We start from the raw sequence: 19734 nt of genomic DNA on the forward strand, positions 1-19734 counted from the left end.
AGGCTTAAACTACGCGCATTAAAAATTCTCTGAACGAAGAGTTAGATTCAGCCGCGTTGAACATGCGAAAAACGAAATTAGAAGAATTATACAACGCGTTTCAAGAAACGCATTTTAAATTAGAATCGGTTGATGAATCAGGTAATTACGAGTCAAATTTAGTAGAATTTGTTCACGCGCTGGGCAAAATATTAATTATTTATAGCTGTTTTTGAAGGTTGTAAATCTTCGTCGACCCATGGCGTTTCCACAACTTGTTACGGTAGTGGAATTAGATGTAGAGTTAGTATTATAGAGTAGAATTTATAGAGTGGTTCAGAGTCCTCCACACTGGTGTGCCCAGGTCAATGAAGGATGTAGATCATCATCCCACTAGTAGTAATGATTGTTGTATGTTGATAGTGACAATGGTTTGTCAAAGTGAATATGTTCACCGAAGGTAGTTCTAAGACTGACTAGTTGCCTCTAAAAAGCCAGAAAAGAAAGCCATGGAGGAAGTTCAGAACGTGCAGGCGTTACCAAAAGGACCAATCAGGACAGATTGTTATTTGTAAAAAATAGTGATTGGTGAGATGGTTCAGCGAATGAGATTGTAAGATTCTAGGCTTCACTCCAGGGTTGTAAATAACGTTTCGTTAATAAGGTGACTCAAACAGTTAAGTGATTTGGGTCCTTCAAAAGAACTAGTAATGGGACACATTGTGAGACTGCTGAATGACCGAGTCAGAGTGCCTGGTCCGCCGAGTATGCAAGGATTTTCGTAAACACTGCACACAGCAAGGGTGCACAGTTTAGGACCATGGAAATAAACTTCTTTAAGGAAAGATATATTGACATTAGAAAGATGTGCTTTTCTGGCCTGTTAGAAGGCTATTGACAATAGTTAAGAACGTCAAGTTGTGGAGACGTTCATGTGGTCTTACAGATCCGTTCAAAGCTGTAAGAATGAATCGTTTTTGGATTTGAAAGAATACCCATAAATTTAAAGCTAATTATATTCCGAGCAACTCGGAACAGAATTCGAGGTTTCATATTATGCGTGCGCGGAATCAATTGAGCGATTATTAAATAAAACTGCTAGGTGCGTAAGTGCAAATTCTAACAAAGTTCAAACAAACACAAATATTACATTACCGCGTATAGAGTTACCGATTTTTAATGGTAATCTTCTTGAATGGCAAAGCTTCTATGATTCCTTTAAATCTATGGTTCATGAAAATGAGGAAATCTTAGGTGTACAAAAATTTCATTACCTGAAGCGGTCATTACGCGAAGTATCTAGCGTCATCGACACTCTAAACTCTAAACGCGTCGCATGAAAATTACCTGGTCGCTTGGGAGTTGTTAGTTAAAAGATGCAATCAACCGCGCAAAATCATACAAATGCATTTAAAATCTTCATTTGAATTATCGGCTATGTCAAAAAAATGTCCTGTGGCACTACGATCATTGATCACGGCCACGGAAAAGCATACAAATGCATTAAAGGCGTTGAAGATTCCAGTAGATTCTTGGAATGAAATTTTAATTTATGTAGTTTCAACTAAATTAGATAAAGTCATGCGTCGTCATTGGGATCGTAGTCTCGATGATGATACTATGCCAACTTTGAAGGAATTTTTAGAATTTTTATCAAAATTTGCTCGCGATGATGCAATAGTCGATACAAGCCCACGCGAGATCTCAAAACCACAAATTACGTCCTTTAATCGTCAAGTTCCAAAACGTGTTAAAAAGCGTCAAACATACGTTTCGACACAATCGAAAATTATATGCGCACTTTGCAAAAGGGATCACTACATTCAAACATGTGATCAATTCTTAAAACTTTCCGTTGAGGATAGGATTCAAGCTGTTCTAGCAGCTAAGTTGTGTATTAACTGTTTACGGCCTGGTCATGCGTATAACAATTGCTTTTTTAGTAAATGCAAGAAGTGTCATGGCAAGCATAACACTTTGTTGCATCGTGATCTAGTGTCAAACAAAGAGTCTGTAACAATAGATTCGTTCTCGTCAACAGTAGTACCGTCAACATCAAAATCGCCAGAATCTACACCGGTATCACTATCCGCACGCGTGCCATCCGAGGTCTTATTATCAACTACACTGATTTCAATTCGCGCTTATCAAGGAAAATATCAACAGTGCAGAGTTTTACTTGATTCTGCTTCACAGATTAATCTCATAACCGTAGAGCTCGCATCTCGATTAAATTTACACAAAACCAAAGTAGATATTCCATTGTCCGGTGTTGAAAATATATCAACCCGAATAAAATATTGCATAAGGACCAATATTCGATCAAAAAATTCCAACTATAGTTCTAATTTATCTTTTTATACTATTCCACAAATTTCTTCATATTTGCCATCTCAACGAATTGATCATTCACATTTTAAAATACCTCACAACATTCCACTAGCTTATCCAAATTATCAAATTCCGGCTAAAATCGACGTTCTGTTAGGAGCAGAGGTGTTTTACAAGCTATTATGCGTAGGTCAAATTCGTTTGGCATCTTCCTCATTAACATTACAAAAAACTGTACTAGGTTGGATCATTTGAGGTTCGATTAAGTCAGTCCCAGTAAAAAATGCAAAATGTCTAGTTTCCACTCTTTCGATAGATGAGCAATTGTCAAAATTTTGGGAAATCGAAGAATGTTCGGTCAGCAAACACATGTCAAAAGAAGAACAACTTTGTGAACCTCATTTCAATAAAAATGTACAACGTGATGCATCAGGGCGATATATAGTTAGGCTACCATTTAATGACAAAATATCCTCTATGCTCTTATGCTCTCTTATGCTCTTAATATCCTCTTATGCTCTAGAAAACCGATTAGATAAAGATGCCACGTTAAGGTCAGAATACGCGAAATTTTTAGATGAATATCAAACGTTAGATCATATGACTGATATTTCCGAATCAAATTGTTTTAATCAGGGATATTATTTGCCTCACCATGCGGTGTTAAAACAGTCTAGTGCTACAACAAAATTAAGAGTCGTCTTTGACGTCTCCGCGAAAACGAGTAACGGTTTATCACTCAACGATACGTTATTAGTAGGACCTACAATACAAGATGATATTTTTACTTTGATAGTCCGTTTTCGCTCATATAATTATGTACTCACCGCAGATGTTGAAAAAATGTATCGACAAGTTCGAGTACATCAAAATGATGCATTATATCAAAAGATTCTCTGGCGTAAATCTCGCGAACAACCAATTAGGGTATTCAGATTAGACACCGTAACATATAGTACTGCTTCCGCTCCATTTCTCGCTATTCGGTCGTTACAACAATTAGCTAAAGATGAAGGTGACCAATTTCCGTTAGCTTCAGAAGCGCTTTTAAACGATTTTTATGTAGACGATCTTCTTACGGGAACACAAACATTTGACGAAACAATTCAACTTCGTGATCAATTAATTAAGCTTACGGGGTTAGGCAATTTTCATTTACGTCAGTGGTCTCCAAATGATCCTAAATTATTAGAGGATTTGTCAAATCAATCTTCCGAGAAATCGCATGCGTTAGATCCAAATACAGTGGTGAAAACGCTGGGAATTTATTGGAATTCTTGTAATGATACAATTACGTATAGTGTAAATACAACCAATACACAGTCCCGCGTTACTAAAAGATTCATTTTATCTAAAATAGCTCAATTATTCGATCCTTTAGGTTTATTGGGTCCTGTAATTTCAATGGCCAAAATCATTATGCAGGATCTTTGGAAGGCTCGTATAACGTGGGATGAGTCGGTGCCGCAGACTATTTTTCTTAAATGGAATGAATTCCAAGGTCAATTGCCTCTGCTAACACAATTCATAGTACCGCGAAATATAAATTCTTTTAACGCTCAAGATATTCAACTCCACGGGTTTTGTGATGCAAGTGAGAGAGCATATGGCGCTTGTATTTATGTTCGCTCTTGTAATCTGTATGGAGAAATTCAAATTCGTTTAGTAGTTTCAAAATCGCGGGTCGCGCCTGTAAAATCTGTATCAATTCCGCGGTTAGAGTTGTGTGCAGCGGTGTTATTATCAAAATTGTACCACAAAGTTAAAGAGTCAATACGGCTCAATTTTACAAAAATTAGATTATGGACTGATTCAACAATCGCGTTATGTTGGATAAATACGTCACCTCATTTGCTCAAAACTTTTGTTGCCAATCGTGTATCTATTATTCAGTCTTATTCGCAAGCTCAAGAGTGGTTTCATGTAAATTCTTTAGAGAACCCTGCCGATGCCATATCACGAGGTCAATTGCCTTCAGAATTTTTGCAAAATCAATTATGGTTAAACGGGCCGGTATGGCTTTCTCAAACTGAAAACACATGGCCTCTTGTAGAACATCATTCGATTGACACTCCCGAGTTACGCAAAGTTGTTGGTCTCAAAACTACATGTGATGATACTATATTCGAACGTTTTTCATCGTGGAACAGACTAATACGGGTCGTAGCGTATTGTATTCGGTTTTGCAAAATCATTTCAAAGAGGCATCATCAAAAGGATTTTCTAACTACGGCTGAATTAAATAAGGCACGTAATTCTATCATTAGCTGTATTTAAAGTCAACATTTCAATAAAGAATTAGAAAATTTAAATTCAAATAAACCTCTTGACAAAAAGAACCGGGTTTTATGTTTAAATCCTTTTATCGATTCTACCGGTCTCTTAAGAGTAGGTGGCAGGTTAAGACACGCAAATTTAGATTTTAATCAAAAACATCTAATTATTTTACCCCGTGCTCATCACGTTACAAAGTTAATCATACAGTATTATCATATACAAACGTTTCACGGCGGTGTTTAAGTTACATTAAACGCAATTAGACAAAATTATTGGCCTGTCGATGGGAAAAATACTACTCGGAATCTAATCCGAAAATGCGTTACCTGCGTTTGTGCGCGCCCTTCAGGCATAAATTATACTATGGGTAATTTACCAGAAAAGAGAGTCACAGAGTCTAGGCCATTCAAGATTGTCGGGATTGATTTTTGTGGACCTTTATTTATAAAGGAACGAAAATTTCGAAATCGTAACAAAATAAAAGTATATGTTGCTGTGTTTGTGTGTTTTGTTACAAAGGCTGCACATTTAGAACTTGTTAGTGATTTAACATCAGAAGCATTCATAACAAGCTTGAAGCGATTTTTTGCACGTCGAGGTAAATCTCGACATATTTACTGTGATAATGCAACCAATTTCGCCGGTGCAAAAAACGAATTGTACGAAATTCAAAAATTTTTAAGTTCGACGAGTGAGAACGAAAAAATCATGAGCCACTTAGAGTCTGAGGGCATTTCTTGGCATTTTTCTCCTCCACGATCACCACATTTTGGCGGTCTGTGGGAGGCTTTAGTTAAATCCTTTAAGCATCATTTGATTCGAACAGTCGGGAATCAGTTGTTTACATATGAGCAACTAAACACGTACGTAATTGAAGTTGAAGCCATCCTAAATTCACGTCCTCTGACTCCAATTTCCTCTGACCCCAATGATACCATCGCCCTTACTCCCGCACACCTTCTAATAGGCGATTCTTTAATGAGCGTGCCAGAGGTTGATTTTCAGCTAGTCCCTAACAATAGATTGTCTGTTTGGTAACATATTCAAAAGGTCAAACAGCATTTTTGGACTCGCTGGCACAAGGAATACATCAACCAATTAAATACACGCAGCAAATGGAGGATACAAGGGGACAACCAAAGGTTGGAGATCTAGTGATCATCAAGGAACACAATGCGCCATCAATGAAATGGCCACTGGGACGAATTTTACATGTGCATCCAGGTGACGATGGCATTGTTAGGGTTGTCACCGTGAAGACTAGAAGTGGTACTTATAAACGAAGCACCACACGTTTGTGTCCTTTGCCTGTGATGAACTAAAAACTGTTTTGTTTTCTTTATCATTATCGATCAGTTTGTAATCTTACTAATCAAATTATATCTAAGACTAATTTTTAAATTGTTTTTATGAACGATGATAATTGTACGTGTATATAAGTATGATACTTGTACCGATATTTCTCTTTGTCTTTTTTTTCATATATTTGTTTGTCACGCGAGAACTTCTATTTATTTTCTTGTTTCGCATTAGAATTAAGCAAATCTCATGTAACTATTTTCTTTTTTCTTTATATATCTTGTTAGATTTTGAATTTGCAATCAATGTATGTTTATTCTGTGCGTAGCGTTATGTATAAGATCTTGCGTATATTCATATTATTTATCTTAATTCGATGTATATTTATGAAAGAGTATTTTTAGTTTTTTTTTTGTTGAACGTGACCGTTCAAGGGGGGCGGCATATTGGGATTCAATCTTAGTATTTTAAGACCGTATTTTTATTTTACATAGAATGTTCTTGTAAATGACCGTTACCGTTGCAGCGGTTTATTGTGGGCCAATTTATACCTTCCAAATTTTTATATGTTTTTATATTTTTATTAAGGTCCAACATGATTTATTGTTTATGACTGTCCAACCGTTAGGTGACGAGCGACGGTGTAGTCGACTTTCTTCAGGTCAATTTTGACCTGAACTCGAACATTTTGTTAGGGGGGTTCTTACCCCTTCTTGGAATATTTTGTCGACCAATCTAATGGTTAATTTTGACAAGTCGATCGTCTACCCCCAAATACATGCCGATCCCACTCCGCATTTTTAGTTTGCGTGGAAAATACTCATGTTAGACAAGATAGATTCTCTCACCAGCTCTTAATGAGTAAACATCTAAAAAGTCCGTTACCATGCCGTGTGATTTTTTCTAAGTACAAAAATAAAGTTTAATTTATACCTCCTACAACAGTTGTTTGTTCATATTATCGGAGTAGTAGTCACTGATACAATACCTAACCAGCTTGCGTATGCATTAAGTTGACGCGCAGCACAACAATAACTATTTTACAAATTTTGCTGAAAAATAATATTTAGGAAAATTCCAATCTTAATGAAGTAAAAAGTAGTTAACGTTAATCTTTGAAAAGTGTCTCAAGAAAAAAATGTTAAACACTTCATTACATTCTATTGCAAATATTAGTTACCGATGTACCTCAATGTCTAATCGACACATATTTTGGTTACGTGACAGAAAGAAGTCATGAAACCTTAAATATGAAGTGATCCGTAGCAGCCTATTAGTTCCGGAAATATTAATTGAAAACTTTCGGCATAATACAAAGAATTCTACTTTATAGATGTAACTAACACAATCATCTCCGCTGTAGTAACTACCGTAGTAAAGATCCTCGACCTGAGTACCTATAAGGTGTCCCATATGTAGAAAACAGATTATTTTGTAAACTGTAGCTCACGTTCATGCTAACCTTGTCATTTTATATATTTCGATGTGCTACGTGCGAATATGATTTTCGTTTTTGTAAAAATAACATGTTATCGAAATATTCGCAAACAATTTTGTCATTAATAGAAAGAGTTCCACCTTAAGAATGTGGACCTATAGCATAGTTACAAGCATAGCTATATTTTTGTATTCAATGATTTTGTGAATTTGCTACTTACATGTGCACGAATAAAGATTAATATGTCTGGTCGTCTACAAATATTGGCGCACAGTATAATTAGATTAGATTATATTTTTTAAAGACGGAAAAGCACGGATTTAAGACATTGAAATAATTTTATCTCCCTTATAAAAAATTCAAAATATAATACTAATGCAACGGTTAATGAATTAGCGAAATTTTTAGTGGGACAGCCTATACATATTCAGGTCGTGGCCTTCTACTGTGTCATCGGTTGCTCTGATGAAGGTTATTACAGCGGAGATGGTTGTGTTCGTTACGGCTGTACAGGAAGAATTCTATGTATCATGTCAAAAGTTTTTAATATCTTCGAAACTAATAGACTGCTGCAAATGCCGCTTGATACATATGTGGAATCTTCTTCCTGCCCCACGCTTTCCTCCAAAGAGAGATGACCTACGCCACCGAGGCACTTCAATGTTATGTCCCATATTTGAGGTGTAATACCGCAAATACGTTCCATAAAATATATGATATAAAATTCTAGTATTTTGTCACACAAATATAAGTTGCAGATACAAATGCAGATGTCGGCGATACCATATAACTTTTCTATTAATAAATTTTTTAAGAAAAAGTTATTTAATTGTTGATGAGTTCTTATTATTATTGTTTATAATAACTTAAAAATTTTATTTCGTTTGAATTGAAACATTAGGACTTAAGAAATATTGACTTATAATTGTTCTGATAATGAATAATCATATAAACGATTAAAATTTTATTGGTTATCAGTAATCATTACGAATAAAAGGAACTGTTTTTGCTTATGGAAGAAGATAATTATCAACGAAAATTGTTTCCAATTATAAATTCTACTATGGATTGTAAAAAATGTTTTTAGATAAAAATAGGCGATGTTGCTAATAGCAAAAATCTTTATTTATGAACAACCATTATCAGTACGTGCAGCGAAAGATGCAACCATTTCTATTTCAGCAAAAAAAGTTCAATCACGACTAACGACTATCGTTGTGTCACGGGCCTGACTCATTCGGAGCAAACACACCGAGTCAGATCAGAACCCGACTCATCATAGTCAATACCCGGGATATCTGCAGTCGACTATGATCTTGACTCATCCACAACAACGCTAGAAGATGTCCCAAAAGACACGTAGGCCAATTCCCCCATTACTATCGACCATGCATATATACATATATATATCTCCTCCAAACATGTAAAAATAGTTAGAAATAAAACTTCAACCGATCTACACCGAAACTCTGTCCAATTTCTTCGCGACTACGGTTACATGACATTTTGGTGATCTCTGCCAGGATACTTCGACAGTTCATCGAGAAAACTGACGACGCTCATCTACGGAAGAGAATCACTCAGGACTGCGGTCATCTCAGGTGAACAGAGAGTATTCGGACCATAAATAAGGTAAAACTGGCTTTTCATACGTACAGAGGAAGGAAACGAAGTTTTAGTTCTAATTCCTCTGAAGAAATGGCGAATTCAGTAAACGCTAGTGAAAACATCCTACAACAAATTCTTAACCGACTCCAACAAGCGGAAGAATACAATAAAACCCAATTCGCTCTCCTTGCTACTGAAAATAAGAAGCGAGCTGAGAAAATAGAGAGTTTAGGTAAAACTCTTCAGTTGACAATGCTGACGGAAACTGGATCAAGTCAACATTCACGCACGATGGGAAATGCAGAAGATTCCGACGACGATATACCTATTAATCCACGGATTACAATTCAGGAACCAACTGACGTGCCCGGCCCATCTAGGAGAAATTACGACAACACCGAAGAATTGCTCAACCCCAAAGATGCAGTCGAACTAATCGAAACATTGCGTGGACAAGACGACATAGGAGTAGAAGATTTTATAAAAAATGTAAGGTACGCTCGCAGTCAGTGCAACCAAAGGAATTTACTCCTGAAATTAATTCTCATTAAAAGAATAACTGAAAGTGCCAAAAGAAGTATTAGATTTCTTGAAATCGAAAGTTATGAAGATTTATACACTGCCCTTTGACAAAACGTTTCATTACCAAGTACTGTGATGAATTGCCGTGATAAACTCCGAAACATAAGACAAGGGAATACTGAGAGTGTTCAATCATTTAATTTACGTTTTAGACAGCAACTGAATGAATTAATATATGCAATTCAAAATAAACACACAAAACCCGTTAGCCGCCGAATTGCAATTGAAGAAGAAACAAGTGACGCAGTGAAAACGTATGTGCTCAATTTACGTGAAGATTTGGGACAATATGTCATTCCAAGTCAACCCGACACTCTACTGAAGGCGCAGAACTTAGCTTCTGAAATGGAGATGTACGTGAAAGAACGACATTCACGGAAAATAAATCCACGTTCAACAACTGGCCCACCAATCAAACGCCCAGCCTTCGCCTCGAGCACCATCGTAACCAGACCGATACAGGACAATAGTGAAAGAAGATTTAGTCAAGTTGAAAATCGAATGTTCAGTGAACGTGCTAATTTAAAGTGTCATAAGTGCGGGAAAATGGGACACTCAGCTGATAGGTGCTTTGCTCGAAATTTTCCCCAAATCAGCCAAAGGAACCTACCTCCACCGAGGAATGTAAACCAAATCCAGATAGAAGAAAACGAGGAGACACTGGACCGATCAGAATTAATTGCACAAGAGGAAGACTTCTTTCAGTGTTTCTACAAGAACAAGATGGAACGAAACGAAGAGTACTCGTCGACACAGGAGCAGGAATCAACCTAATTAAGGAAAATCGAACAAAAAACATAACAAACCACAACGAACCTTTTTCATGGGCAATGAAAAACACACAGTTAACCGAATTACTAATATTGGTGTTTTAGGGAAAGATCACATTTTTCATGTAGTTCCTTCTAACTTTCCATTAATCGAAGATGGATTAATCGGACTTCCTTTCCTTTCCAAATACAATTACGAAATCACCAATGAAAGTTTAACTTTGGATAATAAAACTGTGCGATTCCAGAATCCTAGAAAAGAACCAATTGAACCAGGCGAAACAAGGGCCCAGACTGTTTATTTGGACGGAATTGCGACAACAGTATGTTTCTTCAACAATGGTAAGCGTGTCACATATCACATATCTAATGAAATCGAACAATCTAATAATCTCGAACAAATTGATAAGTTCACAAAAATTATTCGAACAGAACATATTGAATCTGCTTATCGAAATCCTATCGAGAAAATCCTCATCTCCTATTTAGACGTCTTTCATTTAGAAACTGACATATTTCCCTGCACAAATTTGACAGAACATACAATTACGCTAAAAACAGACAAACCAATTAACGTTAAAAGTTACAGACCCCCCGAATGTCACAAACAGGAAATCGAACGCCAAGTAAATGATATGCTCCAAAAGAAAATCATAGAAAAATCTGACAGCCTATATAATGCACCTGTCTGGGTTGTGCCTAAAAAATTAGACGCCTCCGGCAAACAAAAGTGGAGAGTAGTTATTGATTTTAGAAAATTAAATGAATTCACTGACCAAGACGCATATCCTTTACCCAACGTTGATGAAATCTTAGACCACTTAGGAAACGCAAAATTCTTCTCTGCACTTGATTTATCTTCTGGTTTCCATCAAATTCCAATGAATAACAATTCTAAGAAATATACTGCCTTTAGTACTTCACAAGGTCACTTTCATTACAATCGGATGCCATTCGGTCTAAAAAACGCGCCCGCGACTTTCCAAAGAATGATGGATACGGTCTTACGCGGATTAATCAATAAACATTGTTTCGTTTACTTAGACGATATAATTATACTCGGATCAACCATTCAGGAACACAACACGAACTTAACTATTGTTTTACAAAGGTTAAGAGAATTAGGACTCAAAATTCAGCCTGACAAGTGTGAATTTTTAAAACCTGAATTAGAATATTTAAGACATTTAGTTACAGCCGAAGGAATAAAACCAAATCCTAAAAAGTTAGAAGCAGTGAAAAATTTAAAAATTCCCAAAACTCCAACTCAAATCAAATCTTTTCTCGGACTAGCCGGTTACTATAGAAAATTTGTCAGAAATTTCAGCAAAATAGCAAAACCTTTAACAGAATTAACTAAGAAAAATATTCCATTCCACTAGACTGAAGCCCATCAAACTAGTTTTGAAAGCCTAAAACAAAAACTTTGCGAAGCCCCTGTTCTACAATATCCCGATTTTTCTAAAACTTTTACTCTAACAACAGATGCTAGTAATGAAGGCCTACGCGTGATACTCTCACAAGACGGACACCCATGTTGTTACGTTTCTAGAACCTTGAATCCATCTAAGAAAAATCACGAATGGTTAGGACCGTATAAAATCTTAGAAGCACACCCTCCAACCTATATTTTAGAGATCAATGGAAAACAAGTTAAAGTGCATGGTAACCATTTAAAACCTTTTATTCCAGGACATTCATCTTCCTTGGGGCCATCTACCTCTCACGAACAAACTGCTTGAATATTATTCCTCTTGATGATTCCAACATATTCATCGAGAAATTAAGAACTACTTATATCTACAGCGAAAAAATAGATATAACCATAGGGTTAGAAAATATGGATATCTTTAAGAATTTCGAAAACTTAAAACAACAATTAGAATTAGTTAAACAATATTGTAAAGAGAATTGTGGTTATCAACACGAAATTAGTGGACTTCATACTAGAATTAAGAAAATCGAGAATTTAATTCTTCATTTAAAACTAAGTACGCACAATCGTCCAAAACGAGGTCTTCTAAATATCATTGGTTCCGCCTCCAAAGCCTTGTTCGGCACTTTCGACAATGATGATTTAGAGTTAGTAAATAAAAATATAGATAAACTCTTTGACGAAAATAATAAGGTAAAAACAATGATTAACAATCAGACAGCTTTAATTCGGAAAATTATAGATTCGGAAAACCTCGAGAAACTTACAGAAATAAATAAATATATCGTTAATCAAGAAAGAAAACACAATCTTAACGAACTTCTAACTAATATGATTATAAGAATCGAAAACACTGCTTATGACTTACACTTACAAATTGATGAAATTTTTAACGTAATAATATTAGGAAAACAGGGAATAATTAGCCCACAAATCATTGATCACCAACAATTTATCAGAACTTACAAAAGGATCTTAGGAAACAAACTTATAAATCCAACAATTGTACCAAGTGAATCAAATTTCCAATTTATTTTAGACATTAGCTCATTAACTCTATGGACAATTCAAAGTAAAATCTTCTTCAGAATTTCTATTCCACTTTTAGAAGATACAGAATGGACGATTTAGCGTGTTTATCCTATTCCGGTCAAGAAAAACAATGTATTTTTGGCACCTTTGATAGAAAACCCCTTCTTCATAACTACTAACGAATTATTTTTAACTATAAATCAAGAATATCTTGACAAAAGCTGTAGAGAAATGACAAATCTATACAGGGTGATCAGCGATTTACTAGCCAGCGTTTTTCTCGTAAACGACTGGTACTAGAAAAAAATGAAAGAGGAAAAAGTGATAGTGTTTTTTATAATCAACATAATGAAGTATGTATTTTTTTTGTGTTTATACTATTTTTTAATATATTAAGGTAACCTTCAGTTTTTTAAATGGAATGGTATATACTTTTTTATATCATATGAAAGAGCCTATCGAAACGAATTCAACGATGTATTATATCATGACCTTGAAATCCATTCTGAGTCAAAAGCAAACGAAATATTTCAAATATTTCGTATTACTATACTTACCGGTATTTCTTACTGATATGCTTACATTTCGTGTTCAATGTGGTTTCATTATCTAGAAAGCACTTTTGGTGGTTTTGTGTTATGATTAGGTCATGATAATGGTGTTATGATAATGGTTTCGCTTAATGTTTCGATACTAAGGACTGGACAATCGTGGTGCTTGTGTGATTGTGTGTTTGTTTAGTGTGGGTTCCGAAAATGTACTATTACTATACGGAAAACATCAAATATGACAGTCAGCCTTTTTACTTGACAATCCCATAGAGCGGGTATCGATATGCTCTTGTGGATTTTAGTGAGTAAATAGGTTTCTTGTCATACGACGATATACTTCAAAATTAATGAAGAATTCTCGCATCGTAAATTCATTCATGAGGTAAGCGTCCGAGTATTCTTTCATTTTATGTCGTTAAACAAATAGTCATTTTTTTTAATTATCTAAAAAAACTGCGCTTGATCTTTACCTTTATCCATACAATTCTTAATCCATACGCTTAATCCATACAATCAGTTTCGTTAATAAAATACTTATTGATAGTTGTGAATTTTATAACTACTTACCGGCTGACATATTACCGATGATGGTGACTATGTTACCGATATTGCGCGATTTGTTTCTTCACGACCAGGGTCAACCGTCACGCTTGCACCGTCGCTCTCGCATCTGAGCGCGCGCTATTCTCGCGCTCTGATTGGTCAGTGTTTTTCATTAATAATTCAAAAACTAAGCTTTAACCAGCATTTTGGTAAAGGAAAAAGTTGTTCAGAATTACCCCAGCTACCACCCCCTAAAATTATGCCCACCAATAGCCGAACACCCTGTATACGAAGATAGAGTTTTTGGTATAATTCGTAACTTCAACAGACTGAGAGCAAATTCGTTTCTAAGTACTCCATGGACTCCCCGTACTTACACCTCGAGATTGTACGTCAAAGAGTATCTCAACTTCGACCTCTCGTGGAAGACCAGAGTGGACCTAGTCTAAAATTGTTTACATTGAGTTATTGTGGCCCTAACGAATTAGAATGCGAAGTTGATGCATGAAGAGTCGGGATTTATTAATCGGTGGTACACCAGGAATATGTACATTTCTTTCTCTTTGTAAGCATATTTTTACTTTTTTTAATTCAAGTATATTTTGTAATGCGTCAATGACAAGATCATTTTAATTGCAATGCTATAACGAGAAAATATACTTCTTAATATTATTAAATAATATAATATTATTAAATCTGAATGAATGATGGATCACATAAGATTTTCAACAGACGATTAGATTGACTAGTAAAATATAATATTGTAAAATAGAAAATTTGTAATACTAATGGATCTACAGATTAGATGTATCCTGTAAATTCAAATGTGTATTTAAAATTTAGAATGCATACTGCAAACATATAGGTAAAATAAAAACGAGATGTAGAAATTTCAAAACCGTTGCAGACAATTAAATGTGTCCGAAACTATCAAAAACGAAACCAAACGCGATTATTGTTGATTTGATGATGATTGACATCAGTGACGACAGGTTACTATTGCTAGATCGTTGCTAAAATCTATATAGAAAATTTAGGGTGTCTGACAGATTTACCTTCAAAGTTTAAAAAACTCCCAAAATTACGATATGTAATGCACAGATAAACAAACACACAAAAAAACAAATGCAGGTCAAGTGTCTTCAAGAGTCTTGCTACCTTCGACAATAACATATTATATCGGTAGTGCATACATGTGAGTGCGAGTGTGTACGAGTGCGTGCGTCCGGTAGCAGCACTACCAAAACTGTAAAAGGTAAAGAAGTTTGAAAGTAGAAGTATGGGAAGTGCAAGAGATGGATCGGTGGCATGTGACCTTATTGTTAGATATTTTTCTTTCCCAGTTCAGCGATACAATCAATTCTTTCTATTATATGGTCCTATGGTTTCATGCGACATTTACGCTTTCTTTCGTTCCTCTTTTTTTGGTTTTTCTTTACTGGTCCTTCTTCGTAAGGAGTGAATGTGTGAAAATACAGGGTATTAAAGGTTAATAATCAATCTCGAGTGTATAGACATTAACAAGGAACATCACCAAGGTGTCACACGCGGATTTTAATGAAATTTACATATGTGGTAGCTTTGCAAAAATCATTTGACACGTATTTTTTTATATCTACGGACATCCATGTTGAGGGGGTGAAAATAGCCCTCAAAGTTCGGGGTTGAAAACACATTTTCCTTAATATCTCGGAAATTAGAGGGTGTAGGAAGGTGAATTTTTTTTAAATTGTGTAGTTTTTAGTCAGAAATTGAGTTAGTGTCAAAAATTTTGGGAGAAGTTATTTATTTAAATAATATATTAAAAAAATGCTCTTTTTTTCAATTCTTCACCCTAAATGCAGTTCGATTTTTTTGCAGCTTTGTATACTAAAAATATAGATCAAAATAGGGGATACGTGTTTTTGCAATTTTTTGTTTATTGCAATTTAGTAATAATTATTACATATACAATTTTCCTCTACTTTTTACGGAGAAGTGAGTTGAGATCTGTTTTCGAAGAGGGTGAGCCCTTTTTATACAATATTTTGTCACGTTTTTAACAATTGGACAATATCAGATGTTTATTGTTCCATCGGTAGCCACGGAAGGTCCAGCGGACAGGTATAAGTCCGCAGATATAAAAAAATACGTGTCAAATGAATTTTAAAAAGCTACCACGTATGTCAATTTCATTAAAATCCGCGTGTGACACCTTGGTGATGTCCCTTGTTAGTGGTTAAGGTTGGTGAACATGAAGGTCCGCATCAAACCTCAACCTCAGCAGATCACATGAAACCGTGGATTGAGGGTTGTGATGAAAGTAAAAAAGAAGACGGAGAGGAGATTGAAGTGGAGAATTAAATAACATCTGAGGACATATGTATTTTAGGATGGCCGAGTGTGGGAGTGAATTGTATTTTATGTTTGTTTAGTTGTTAAATGTTTGTATAGTTTGTTAATCGTTGTGAAATTGTATGTATGATATGTATGACTGCAAGTGTGAAAGGAACAGTGTGAAGGAAGATTTATGAAAGGAACAGTGTGAAATGTTAAGCGGAAGTAGTTGCTAGCGTTTAGAAAAAAGTGTTGTTGTAGAGTTAGTTTAGAAACGGAAACGGAACGGTCAAGACGTATTAAAAACGCCACAAATTACGAATTAATTTTACATTTTACGATTTACGTTTAAAGTTCAATACGTTAATGTGTTCTTGTGTTCTTGTTTATTATTGTTATTGTATGCTCTTAAATAAATAAAAGGATAGTTCTACAAATACTATTCCTACAGTTATTATTCATATAAACCAGCGGAAAAACAACTTAATTTGAAAATTAATAGGGACTAAAATTAATTTGAATTCTCTATTATTTAATAAATCTAAATTGTTTTTACTACTTACTTACTGCTTACAATTTTAACAAAAAAATATTTTCTCGCTTACCTGAGTCATTATGAAACGAATTTAAAATCGCAGTATCTTGGAACACGGGACAATAATATCTTTGCGTCATATAAGTATTGAATTACAGAAACGTATAATTATATCTAGTATAATTTTACTACAATTATAATACATTTTGCTATTACATTTTGATTAGTTTGAACATTCAAAATAAATAGGAATGTTCCAATAAACAAGATATCCACTCAATTGTTGGTTATTAAGACTCGTTTAAGCACTAACAATAAGACACTTATGTATAGAAAATTAGCGTGTTATACAAACGATTCTTGTTGAAGTACGTAGTATTCTGTCCCCTGTACGTCCCCTTAGGGTGGCCCTTATTTTTCGACTTCCGATTTTTTTTGGTCTCACCCCCTAAAATTTTGACACTTGATGAAAAAATGATAATGTCAAAGTTTCAGCATGATTAGATAACAGGAACCCGTGCCGCAATCGAGTTGAAGTTTTGAAAATTTGCACGATTTCAGGTTAGCGTCGAATATGTTAGTGGCCTTTTATTTTAAAAGTATCAGTGAATATTTTATAATGAAAATATAATTTTTTATACATATAATTTTAGTGTTGGTGTATGATTTTCAAAAATATACTAAAAATTACTGAATGTTACCGCAAATGTTAGTATGAATCTCATTCTGTAGTTGCTGAAGCGGTCATCTCGAATACGAAAACTAATCTCCTATTCAGTCAGCCATTACAGATGTTATGTAAAATGAAACAAATATTTCGGTATTAAAAAAATGTATAGTAGGTATTCTGCATGATAGATATACAAAAAGATTCCCGGCAGTGGTGAATATTACCGAGTTTTACCCGATCCCTTAATCAGGTAAGAAGTATCGCTTTTTAAAAAATTTCAAAAAGCTTGGCCTAAGATTAATTTATCCAATTTTAAAACAGGTATACAAGATTCTTATGTTTATGGAAAGCTGCAGGGTGTAGAAGAAAAAATAAATTTTTGCTTGTACCATTTACGACAAAAGCAGCCGAGAGATAATCACAAAGAACTTTTGCAGTTGATTATAATTTTTCTTGGTGGATCTCTTCCACGAGGAAATACTTTTCATGTTCCTCGAGCGTTTCATAATGCTAGGTGGATGGTTAAAGCAATTTACGTACTAAAAATTTATTTATTCCGACAAGAATTTTTATTGGATAGTAACGAAATCATAGGGATAAGTGATATATGTATTCTTTTAGCTAATTTATACATTCAAGCCTGGATTAGTGCACCAATTCCCGTAACAGCACCATTATAAGATCTAAAATTCCTAAGGTGATTAAGTCCGATTTGGAAAATACTATTATATTCTATAAAGGCGATTCCAAGGGCGAAGTAACGTCTACGGATGTTCTCTAAAGAATGCCCTCTTCATGTTCCGCGAGGTTTCCTAGTCTTCCGCGAAACTTGGGGCATCAGGGTTGTTTTATGGCCCGGACGTCACAGTGTCAGGCCTCGATCCAGTGGCGGTCGTTGGTGGACAGCCATGTGCCCTTCGTCCCTGCTTTATTGGCCGAATTTCATTGGGAAATTCCTAACACTATTTTCGATATACAATAAGTATCTTAATTTGTTATAACGCATATATAACAGAATGAATAATAAAAATAAAAAAATGAGAATGTTATACACATACCATTGGAATGTATCGTTACTACACAGGTATATTTGTATCTTAGACCGTACTGTCATAGTGATATTTGAAATTTGACAATTTCTTCAAAAAATCATTTGAATTAATTCATTTAATTCAATTTTAATACTTCCTCAAAAAATATTCTAAATACAAAGTCAGATTTTCTTATAAGCTGTTTAAAAAACAAGGTGTAGCCGAAACCAACCTACGTACGTATCACACGTCATGTTTTGTGATTTATAACTTTGTTCGCAATATATTATATATATGTATGAGAACTTATTTTTTTTACAGAAAGCATTTCATTCAAATATGGTATTTGATTCAAACTATTCATAACAGTTAAATCGATAAAACGGTACTAGTTATTATATTATTATTCTTCTATCAAGCTACTCCAACAGTCTAAAACAGATCGATTACTTAAAAAAGCGAACAAGAAAAGTATAGAGTGTTCTTTCGAAAAGTATTAGGAGTAGAAATGAGAACCTTTTAGAGTTCTTGGCATTAGTTACACTTTGCGGCGCATACTATGTACTCGATTTTGCCAAAAAGTTGGCCAAAATTCAAATTTTTGTTAGATGTCTACCAAGGTTGGTGTTTATAGGTTTTTGGGTCGCTGAACACGAATATGTTACATATTTGCAGTGTAGCAAACGAATGTGTTATAATCTAAATTTTACAAAACTTAGTATCACATAAAAATATACTTTCTTGTAATTATTAGTTTTTAATATGTGTAAGTATATTCGTATAAATACATAGAATATTATTTACAATAATGAAATAAAAGATGAAATACACTGTACAATAATACAATTTTAAACAAATTATTTCAGTTAATCTCTCTTGGTTTTAATACTTTCATTATACATATCTTTTAATTCTAACTTTTCTTATTGTTTATGTTGCGCAGGTGCACTGCTAAACGACTTTAAATAAAATGGTAACGTAGTACAACTTGCTACACATAGGATTGAGTGCATATTATCCGGCACAGAGAAAACGTTTTGTCTAAAACCAGAGAATAGCGAACTTGCACAAAAAAATGTTTCTTTACGAAAACCAGTGCTTTTCACAAAATAAAAAGTAAATAAAAAACATGGACTGAAAGATGCAATAATGCAACTTTTTCATATTCAGCTACAAAAATAAGTAGATATATTAGTCTGCAGTTTATACAATGCACCAGTTTTTCCGTCAAACGCAACAATCAATTAATCCATTAGCTGTGCCGTAACGATAGGAACGTATTAAAGTTAAATCTTTGTTTATTCTATCAGCTCTACGGATTATGTGAATAAATGGCT

At 34.6% G+C, this 19734-nt stretch overlaps 2 protein-coding genes across 7 annotated transcripts in view; one reads left to right on the forward strand and one right to left on the reverse strand.

Moving 5' to 3' along the window:
• The window catches only part of LOC100882678 (uncharacterized), a 490348-nt gene that overhangs the window by 358773 nt on the left and 111841 nt on the right, over positions 1 to 19734 (reverse strand). The window lies entirely within an intron of this gene.
• On the forward strand, positions 8410 to 16603 carry LOC143264970 (uncharacterized). The gene is made up of 3 exons (XM_076534309.1): positions 8410 to 8956; positions 10533 to 10626; positions 11977 to 16603. The coding sequence occupies exons 2-3, from the start codon at positions 10610 to 10612 to the stop codon at positions 12848 to 12850; spliced, it is 891 nt and encodes a 296-aa protein (XP_076390424.1). The 5' UTR covers positions 8410 to 8956; positions 10533 to 10609; the 3' UTR covers positions 12851 to 16603.

This window comes from Megachile rotundata, chromosome 8 (genome assembly GCF_050947335.1).
Source record: "Megachile rotundata isolate GNS110a chromosome 8, iyMegRotu1, whole genome shotgun sequence".
Classification (NCBI taxonomy): Eukaryota; Metazoa; Arthropoda; class Insecta; order Hymenoptera; family Megachilidae; genus Megachile; species Megachile rotundata.